Here is a 10,957-nt window from a genome sequence, read left to right on the forward strand (position 1 = left end):
AAAATATCATTGTCATAGTTGATTAAGACAACAATATTGGTTTTCCAACTCATTTCATACTGTTTCCAGCCCCCCCGTTGCCACTATTTTGTCTTACCAAAATACTGCTAAAATATAAATAAAAAGATTCAGAAACAAATAAATAAAAATTAAGATTCCTCATACGATACAAACATAACATATCCTAATCAGGAGAAAGATACAATGTGTCGGATTGTTAAAAAACTATTATAACTGCCTTTTCATATAATTTCAAGAATATACTCGTTAAATATCATCTGCTGTAGAACAGAAAACACCAATTATTCAACATTCGGCAATTCATATAAGCACAAAATATACATCACATATATAATACACAAATATTCATACATGAATGACCAGAAGGAATTTCGACAATCGTCTTTACAGAAGCAAACCCACATCTCAAGAGTTTGCCGAAGCTACATTTTACAGTAAGTATCATATCCCAATAGGCTCAAGATTCCATTCGTTCAGGCCGCACTCCGGCAGTCGTCCCATGTTCCGTATTTTGAGCTGAAAGTTCCACCACCACTTTTCTGGGCGTACTCAGAAATAACAGCACGAGCACAATTATCCCAAGTTCTGGCTATGTGCTCGAGTGACATTGGCTGTGTAAGGCTTCGTAGGGAGATGCTAAATCTAGATTTGGCCTTTATGGAGAGATCTTCATATTCCTTACTGTAGACAGTAAAAAAAAGATTAATGCATCCATTTTCAGAGTGAGAAGGTAATTTCACCTACAAAAAGGAAGTGGTCCAAGGCTGATGTGTAGAAGCCAAAATCTTAATTTTTATATTTCCTCTTTAATTTATTAACTAGTCTAAATTTCACAGTAATAATGCCCGGAAGGTTATTAAAAGTAGTAAGATTTTTCTTCATCAATAAGTGTTTCCAGTTATATAGTAGTACTAACATTTATAGCTGAGAGAATTGGAATGCATCAGACAGCACTTAGTTGGATGGTCCTTGGCTATTCTATATTCATGCCATCATCTTACACTACTACGAAGTACGAAGCATTATATCCATTCAAATTAGGCTTCAAAGAGAATGCACATTCGAAGCGAGTGTATGTACCTTGCAGCTTATTAGAAGTAACCTTTTCCCTCGGAAACTCAAAATAATAAGACCGATAGCAACAAAACATATGTTTGTTGTCTGGCGAATAGAAAACACAGTTTGTTTACAGATATTAGATGCATCAGTTGGATCTTTGGTACCCTTATGAATTCCTTTTTTATTTGAATTTCCTTTATTTGCCTTCTCAATAGATAATTATAAAGGCAAATAAATCTGCCTTCCAAATCCAGTTATGGATTCTAGGTGGCTTAAGAAATAGTAACAGAATACCAGCACAGTAAAGAGGATACACTAATGTGGAATAATTTGAAGATAAACTCACCTGACTTCAGCTGGAAACTTGTCCAGAAGTATAGGAGAGCAATTTGGATAAGTGTTTGGAACCAGCAACCTTAGAGGTTGAATTGGAGACTGCAATTTGGTGAAACACACATAAGTATGTAAAAGAAAGGAGAAAAGGTGGTAAGGATAAAAAGTAACAAAAAACTCACTATTTGTGCAGAAGCATATTGTGACTTTAGATTAGGGCTAAGAGCAACAGCACTGAAAGAGCACTTCACGATAGTGCCTTCTCCACCCTCAGAAGCAGCAGCAACTGCTGTTGGATCAACATCATCTTCACTGATATAGACAACAGTGTCTATAAGCCTTTGATTTATATCCCGCAACTCTTCTTCAAGTGCATGGTTAGCCTGCAATAATGAAAGATCATCTTTAAAGTTAATAACTAATAGTTAACCTGCAAAGTCATAAAGTACAAGTGCACCAACATAGCTTAGCAAGTATTGAGATATTGATTAAACAAAAATTTATGGCATCATAGCAATCTTGATGTGAATCTCCAAAATTATCCCAAGACTTGTTCTTGTAAAAACACAATTAAAACTGAAAACTAAAACATTATAAAAATAACATAAAACACATTACATAAAAACACAAATAAACATTACACTAAAAAAGATAGGTGTTCCACCCCACAAAAAGATGGAACAAATTATTGAATAGATGGGAGAATAGAAATGGAAGAAAAGTGTGTGAGGACAAAATGACCACTTGGAAGAATATGTGTACCAATTGTGCATTAAAACCCGTGTCATTTCAAATGTTGTCTATTTTTTAGGGACGGAGGGAGTATCATATATTAAGGCGAGTAATGACATATAAGCCTAGTGAACTTCTATTTCTAAAGGAACCATGATATAAGACTAGTGAACTTTCTTTTTCTAAAGAAACTTAGAACATTCCTTTATTTCTACATTTCTAATCCTTCTACATTTCCAAGAAACCAGATAAAGAACTTTTCTTTTTCTAGGGTTTGAGAGAAAGGGGGTGGGTGAGATGCTAGTGGTGATTCACAACCCGAACTTCATCATATTTTTGGCACCATTCAGTCATATTGTTGCTTAATATTCCCTAAGCTTATCAACATAGTAGCTTGTGATAGTTTGTTAGAAGGGTCAGCATAAATAAGTAATACTTGAATAGCTGCTGCTCAAGAATATAAGAGAGTTGAGAATCGACATACCTCAGTTCTAGGTCTTTTGACATTCGATGCTCCAGTAGATTCTCCATCAGATTCATTACCATTTAAATGTCTGAGGTTATCATTATTAACACTCCCACTAGATGAAACAACATTACATGGCATTGCACTTGTATAACGTCTCATTTTCTTGGCACCACTAGGTCCATCTTGAGTGAAGAAATTTCTGGCCTGCAAGCGGCATTTAGTCATAGCAACCAAATCTTCACCTACTGCAGCACGTGATCCATTCCCCGGAGCAGATCCTGCAATTCTGTCCACCATACTAACTACAGAGCTAATGTCACTAACAGAGGCACTCAAAGCTTTGGGAGAGATAAACTTCGCCTGTCAGAAAAAGGCAATAACAAATCATAACAAGATTAGATGAAATGAAGGTGTTAAAACCCTTAGAGAAAACTGATTTTAAATTGGTTTGCCATATATCGTGATGCAAGTTCTATCATACCACTTTGATTAACCGTTCAACTGGTTGTTCCACAACATTAGAGTTTCTGGAAACAATGGTTGGTGCAACACCATGAATGACATCAGGACTGGGGAATTCTGCAAGTAAAGGTGAGGCAGATATCCCAGGGGTTCCAATAGCAAGGGACTGGTTTGGCATTGACACTGCAGTGGTTGGATGATGCATGCCATTTCCAGCATTTGAGATTGATGATATACCAGAATTCATTTTCTCTGAGTCGCCTGGCATCGGGGATGGAGCCATGGAAGTCGAAGGAGATGGGGCAACAAATGGTGAGTTTGCAGATTGCAGGGGAGTTCCAGCCTTGTTATGCAAAGTCAGGATACTTTGCTGGTCAATTTGTGGAGAAGAATGATGACCAATCTGTGGGGATGTTGCCTGAAGAGCATTCTGCGACGACATGGAGAAAGGTGTTCCAGGCTTCATTTGTTGGTGATGATATGAAGTTCGATGGCCAGAAGAGTTATGCTGTTGAAGACCTCCTGGTTTTGCACCCATCTGGTGTCTCGTCTTCATATCATTTGTGTCATTCATTTGATTAAGTTGCGTCATTTGCTGTCCAGGAAACTGTCCCAACTGCTGCTGAGAGGTTTGTTGTTGCTGTTGCTGCTGCTGGAGTAACTGCTGTCTTGGCATATATTGTTGCTGCATCTGCCTTTGCTGGAACTGCTTTAGATGCTGGGATGAGAACATTTGCTGCTCCTGTTTTATTTGCTGTGGCTGAAGAGTATTGGAATTTGATTGCAAGGAATTAACATTTGGCTGGAGTGATGTCGGCCCATTTTGTGAAGATATAGAGCTAGCCATCTGTTGAGAGACACCCACCGGATTTTGTTGTAGAGAGTTCATGGTACCTTGTTGCTGCATCTGGTTAAGTACATTTCCCTGCCCAGGATCAATATTTGAACTAGGCGGCAGCCCATCTAGCATATTCTGACGAGAATTTGAAACACCATAGCCAGAGGATAAGGTATTATGCTGCAAACTGGTCATATTATTCTGCTGTGTAGGCATCATAGAACTCTGTATATTCATTTGTTGCATCTGAGGATTCATTTGACCTTCATTCGAGTGCATTTGAGACATTTGGGGCTGTTGTTGCTGAGGTTGTTGCAAGGCATGCATGTGAGGCTGGGTGACCTGCCCTTGCAACGAAGAACCAGGCTTCCTGGGCCTATTTGAGGTAATAAGATTCAAAATCTGTTTTTCAACTCCAGCAACCTTCTCCTTCAGATTGGCCTGAATGTCATTCTTATTTGTCCTCAGAAACATAATTAGCCGTTCTAGCATAACCTTAAGAAATCTAAGTTTGTCAAGTTGATCATTCTTAGGCTGTTGAGGATGAGAATCATGCTGCAACAGAGTAGAGACATATAGATCAGACAGAATCAAAATCAAGAAACAGTGCTACTAGGGTGAGGATCAAGATAGCATTGTGCAAATTGAAAAAAAAAAATCAATCGTATTTACATGGGAACACATGACTGTTGTAAGAAAATTACATAGCTTGACTGCCTTGCTTTTCCCCATTATCTAAGTCCTTTTTTAAGGTAAAATTGGGATTATGTAAACCAACCACTTACCTGCTGCAGCTTGGCTGCCATTCTCTGGTACATGTCATTGAGTTCAGGGTAATACAGCTCATGCATGGATTTAATCTGCGACGAAAGAACAGCTTAGAATGTAAACTAAATTTAAAACACACTAAATTGTGTAAATTCGTAAGGGGTGAAGTATAACAGTTTAAATCAGTAGAGAATGCCATGCGATTAACCACCTCAAAAAATCTTTTAGATTAAGAACAGAAAAAATTGCATCCAACAATACCTTTTGATAAATTTCCTCTTGCCATTCCCCTCCATTTGCATTCCCAGTCTGAGAGGAGGAATCTAAAGATGCTACAGTTATCATGGGTTAGCTAGGTGAAAAGATAAAAATAGCAAACCTTACAAACAGATGATAGCAACAGCACATGCGAGGAATTTATGATGACTAGAGACTGAACAATCTTATTATCTTAACATGTGCATTGCGTGCATTGAATCCATATCAATTCCTAAGAATGAATGTACATCTGTAATGTCAAATTAATATATTGTGGAAGCAACGAGGACAAACTGCAAACGGTTTCATCATCTTCTCAAGCAAACAGCTATGTATTGACCATTACTATTCAATCAGAGACAAAATCACTTCTATTCTGTCTCTTAAGCTTGCCTATATGTTATACAAGACGATATCTTCTACAGATTGATAATCCATCAATCAAGCAACTGGTTTTAGAGAGGTGGTCGGACATAGTCTGTCTACTAGTCAAGACGCTTCTAAAGACTTCACAAATGCTCACAAAGTTTAAATTAGTAGCATAAAAGTAGTCCATAAAACAATTACTTAACAAAGCATAAAATGAGACGAGAAGACTTGGGGATTGCATAATTAAGAGCAACCACTTTAGATATATTTGGAAAAATATTTTCGGTAAATACCATGATAGTAGAATAAAAACTAATATCTTTAAAGAATAAAGAGTAAAAACTTACTCAATGGAACCTCTGGCATGACTCTTGAAGATTGCAACAACTGTTTCTGCTGATCGATTGTGGCTTGCTGTTGAAGCATGGGACCAGATGATTGAATTCTCTGTTGCATGTCTCTCGGTAATGTATTTGGCGGTTGCTGCAAACCCATTTGCTGTTGCAGCTGCCCTGGCTGTGACTGGATCTGTGACATCAACTGCTGCTGCATTGGCTGCGACTGGGATGGTTGAGCTTGGTTAGGCAGCATGTTTGCCATGTTCTGCTGCATTTGCTGCTGAGCTGCAAGCTTAGATTGTTGTAAAATATGGACAGGTTGCTGATTTGATTGTAAGCTGGAGTTAACATGTTGAATTCCACCCATTTGCTGCTGTTGGAAACCAGAAAGATTTGCCTGACCACCTGATTGTTGTTGATGCATATTTGGGAGGTTATTCTGCTGACCACTTGACTGCTGTTGATGCATGTTTGGAAGGTTATTTTGTTGATTGATTGACTGATGCTGCTGCATGTTGGAGATGTTGCTCTGCTGAGTCATGATTCTTTGCTGTTGCTGTTGCTGATGCTGTGTGTCAAGCATGTTATTCTGTTGGGCAATCATCTGATTTTGTTGCATGTTTGCAGGACTTGGCTGTTGGGTACTAAGCTGCTGTTGCTGTTGCTGTTGCTGCTGCTGACTCGAGAGCATTGGGTGCTGAGAAATAGAACTTTGCTGCTGATGCATGATGGGAGGTTGTTGTGGTTGTTGCTGCTGCTGTTGCCTGAGGACTGGTTGTGGTTGCTGTTGAAGCATAGATTGACTTGATTGCTGAAGAGATGTCTGTTGATTTTGAAGTGTCGATGAAGCTGATGTTTGCCTCAAAGAAGATTGCATAACAGCTGGCTGAGAGGATTGCAGCTGATTTGGCTGCAATAGGTTCTGTTGCTGCTGCTGAGACTGCACCATAGATTGTTGCAAACCTCCCTGCCCATATTTCTGCTTCAAAATTTGTTGTTGTAGCTGCTGATTGTAAAGATATTGCTGTGAATTCTGAGACTGCTGTTGGCCATCCTGTGAAACAACCTGCTGCTGTCTACCCATAATCTGTCTCTGGGAGCTTGCATACATATTAGCAGGCACACCTTGCCCCATTGAATTCCCTACTGCATTCGGAGTTATACTAGACATGTTTTGCATGTTAGGATTCTGAATAGAAACATTGGGCATGGTACCCTGGGTCATGCTGCCAACAGAGGGCATTGACGGTGTCAAACCAGCAGAATTCGGCACTCCAGTTGATGGGATGTTATTCTGGATATTTTGGGATAAAATCTGTTGCCGAGATTGATTAGAAACCATTGGAATTGGTAGTTGCTGGACCTGATTTTGCATTTGGGACTGCATGCTTTGAGAAACTGCCGAAGATGCACACAAAGAGGACACATTTATCAGGACAAGTATATCAAATGTTAAGTGTATGGAAGCATGTCATATTGATGAATAACGAAATCCGCTTATGGGAAAAACCATCAATCTTTAAGAAGCTATAGCAACCAACTCCATTGAGGAACAATAGAGAGCTATATTACATGTCAATTCAGAGTATAGGTATCAGTGCTTCAGTGAGAAGCAAGTGGACCAGGACAACTGAAAATGGCTACCTTATGAGAACAGGAACTGAACATAAGAGACGAGATCTACACCAGTATGTAGTTCAGGACGGACAGCACTCAATTGTCAAACAATATTAGCCTGATTAAGTGCTTTAGTTAATTATGATTAATGTAATCAAGCAATCTAAACCATGCTTAATGCATCAGTAAATAGACTAAATTGAATATATTTGACTTTTCCGACTAAATCTATGTCATAAGTTTGTTCATCGTGGTTCTAAAGGTGGAATTTGTTTAAAATATTTGCAAAGTTATATACACACTATCCATTCCCATCTGTTAAGGTAACAGAAGTTCTAATGACTGAAGACTGAAATACTTGGGTCAAGAACAATCCAGAAGGAATGTTTAAGGTGAGATGGCAAGAGAAGTTTATAAAGACTAGATTTAAACCATCGAATCGAGTGTTTGAGACATTTTTTGATAAATTACAAGTAATCCTCAATTCCACTATTTCTACTGATTTGACTTTCAAAGATACTAATATTTGACAAGATTATAATTTTAAAAAAATTACTCCACTTGACAAGGCTAAGGGTCATAAGAATTAACATGTCTATAGCTGGGTGAGTTTCAATCGACACAGTTACTGACTTTCTGCACAATGTACTACAGTTTAAATACCATTAGAGGGATACCATATAACTAATCATCAAAAAGAAGAGCAATGTCTAAGATATTCAAATATTCGGTATATTTTCACAATACTTGCATTTTTCAGGAAATATTCATAATAGTTCACATTACAAATTGGGCAAAAATGTAAAAACTATCAGGGGCGTTGAAATAGAAACAGATGTTTCTTTACCAGGATCTTGAGGATTTTTGCTATTACTGGCAGCATTAGACTGAAGAGAATTCGCCATAGGATTCTGGGATTTGTTCTCCATTGTCAACATCTTCAAAGATATTCTTCTTAAATAATCTGACTGAACAAATGAGGAAGGTCCAAGTTACTATAAATTTCAGTACAAGGAAACCAACCAGTCAATTGCAACATTGGAGTTTAAATAGGTAAAAGGTAAACCATGTGAGATGTATACCTGGCTAGTTGCTGCAGTATATATTTTTTCCTCAAATCTGATGGCTATTTTCTTGAGTTCCTGCAGTCCCTCTTGTCCAGAGAAAGGAAGATGCCTTTTCAAAGTCTCCATTCTATTAATTGAGCATCATATTGTTAGTCTGAAATCGACGACATGAGCTGGCAATGAAAGTTTATTTATGTAGAATCACATTTGTACTGATCTTTAGGTAAGATAAACTTCACAAAAATTGGCCAACATAAATCTATATCAAATGGTATTTACTCGACTTTCAGATGTTCTCAAGGACAGCACTCAATGCATTACAACTACATATTGAATGTTTTCTATTGACTTACCCCATCAATCTATTCTCCAAATGTATAGCAAAAGCACCATAGGCTTGTGAATATTATTTATTTTATTTAGAAAAGCCACACTATTCAGAATTGGCATCTCGAACCAGAATTACAAATAAGACATCTACTTCCTCGTGATTCTCATCTGCATTTGAACATTTCACAGACCACAGGGACCAGATAACTAGATCTAACTGACTTTCTAGCTCCAGCTGCCTACTAATTCACATTTAATCCTCAATGTTATCAGCATATTAGATGACCTAATCCCATGATATGGGATTAGAGAGAAATCAAGGAGACTCATTAAAAGTATTGTTCAATCTAAAACAATGGAACTTAAATGAATAAGGGCCTTAACAAGTGAGACGTTTATGGTTAACTTTTATTTCTCAAGTGGCATGCCACATCAACTAACAATTGCCAAGTTGTAACACAGTAGAATATCTGAAACACCTAGAAGCAAGAATTGAAGTATTCAAAGGTTCCCCAATATTTCAGTTTTTGGGACACCCATTAAAAACCTTTTTTCCTGATATTCACATTGAAATTGATATATTTACCAAAATTTTGTTAAAACTAACATACCCATATTTTAATTTTTTTTTCTAATACCGATATCAAAACTAGCATATGCAGCCAAATTTTGTAAAGCCTGAGATACTGTTAGCTAAACCACAAAATTAACCTTTACGGTTCAAATATATGAGAGGTCCAGCATGTCCACGCTCTATGAAGGTTATATAACATACAGATCTCATAATCTCCTTCAACTTTTGTTGAGACTTTTTCACATTAACTTAGAAGCAATGTTTGTTACTGGCAAACAAGTGGGTAAATCCAGGTTGGGAGAACAGGAATGAATGACCATTAACATGTTTTTTCCTTCCGACAACCAATTTAAAACCTCATGTTTTGTCAAACAAGTACCAGGCATCTAAGCCATGGTCATGCAGCATTTAAGAGAAGAAACTGTTGTTTAAGGTTTTGGTAGCACTACTCTTGACCAACCCATGATTGGATTCAAGCTAAAGCAGCAGTTAACTAATAAACTAGCATATATGTTCTTCAGCAATGGACACCCTCTACCGGTCCACTATTTCCAACCAACACAAAAATTCAGGGGGGGGGGGGGGGGATTCAGAAGCAGGTAAAGAATCTTAATAAACCAACAAAAAGGGGTAAGCTCAAGAACACCGAGTTCAACACCAAATAATAAAGGGGGAAAATTGGAAATGTTACATCTTGTTTACAATTCTCTGTCTGGAATCCTGCTGCAGCTGACTCCTCCAATCGCCGCCTTCCATACCGGCGGCGGGCACTGCTTCGCCGCCGATGACCTGACTGGCCATCGGAACCTGCCCTTGCGCTGACCGCCAACTGTTGTTGTCCATCTACAGCCGCCTAAAACAGCCACAAATTACGCGACTAATTCAAACACCGCAATTATCTGTCCTCTTCAAACAAAACAACAGACAATTTGAAGTAGGTTTTGTATGAAATTGAGATTTTGACTGAAATTTTGACCTTAAGGAATTAGCAATGAAATTGGAACAAACTACAGTTGTGGATGGATGAACACAATAATTGCAAATCAAATTAAGAAAAATGATGATTCAGAGTAGCGGGGGAGGTGAGTGGGTTTGGGGGTAGGGTATCAATCCAATCTACCTAGAAACAAGTATATATGCATGCACCTTGCAATTACTGCAATTCAATAACTCTTTTACTGCTTTTTCGAAATCAAAAACGGGAACTACCTAATTGAAAAACCTTGGAATTTAGTGTTGCTCAATAACCAAAAATATTATTGAAATGTACTAAATTCTTCAGCCACGCGTATGGAATAACTTCGATTTGTTTGGTAACTGAAAATCTCGCTAAAATCTTCATTTATTTATTTCTTTTACTAGATATGATTTCCATAGTCAATAGATAGAGAAAAGATGCATATCATATCAGGGGATTTTTGGAGAAGGAGATGCGTGTGTGTGTTTTTATTTGCTTTTGATTATTTGCAATTTAATACCCAATTTTGAGATAATTTGCAAGTTTGATCCAACTTTTAGAATATGAACACCCAATTTGCTATCAAGACTTTTACATGTTTGACTTTGAGATTTAGACATTGTTTGATGATCAAAATCAAGTAGACATTGGAAGATTTCAATAATTTTACGCAAATATATTATCTTAATCTCAACTTCAATCTCAATTCTCAATTATAATATATAGATACTATAAATTATCGAGATCAATATGGAGTAGTATAT

The 10,957-nt window shown here is 37.5% G+C and overlaps 1 protein-coding gene across 3 annotated transcripts; it reads right to left on the minus strand.

The window, feature by feature from the left end:
* Positions 1–326: 326 nt before the first annotated feature.
* Positions 327–10,680, minus strand: LOC121807003 (mediator of RNA polymerase II transcription subunit 15a-like). 3 transcript variants are annotated; one of them, XM_042207189.1, is made up of 12 exons: positions 10,445–10,680; positions 9,927–10,088; positions 8,347–8,458; positions 8,112–8,232; positions 5,657–7,045; positions 4,944–5,005; positions 4,700–4,774; positions 3,096–4,469; positions 2,630–2,974; positions 1,596–1,796; positions 1,427–1,515; positions 327–702 (listed from the first exon to the last, which is right to left on the minus strand). In XM_042207189.1, the coding sequence occupies exons 2-12, from the start codon at positions 10,076–10,078 to the stop codon at positions 495–497; spliced, it is 4,128 nt and encodes a 1,375-aa protein (XP_042063123.1). In that variant the 5' UTR covers positions 10,079–10,088; positions 10,445–10,680; the 3' UTR covers positions 327–494. The 3 variants fall into 3 exon arrangements, with proteins under 3 accessions (XP_042063123.1, XP_042063120.1, XP_042063122.1); XM_042207186.1 differs by having other exon boundaries at positions 4,944–5,014; XM_042207188.1 differs by lacking the exon at positions 10,445–10,680 and adding an exon at positions 10,212–10,409 and having other exon boundaries at positions 4,944–5,014.
* Positions 10,681–10,957: the final 277 nt, after the last annotated feature.

The sequence above is a fragment of the Salvia splendens genome, chromosome 6 (genome assembly GCF_004379255.2).
Source record: "Salvia splendens isolate huo1 chromosome 6, SspV2, whole genome shotgun sequence".
Taxonomy (NCBI): domain Eukaryota; kingdom Viridiplantae; phylum Streptophyta; class Magnoliopsida; order Lamiales; family Lamiaceae; genus Salvia; species Salvia splendens.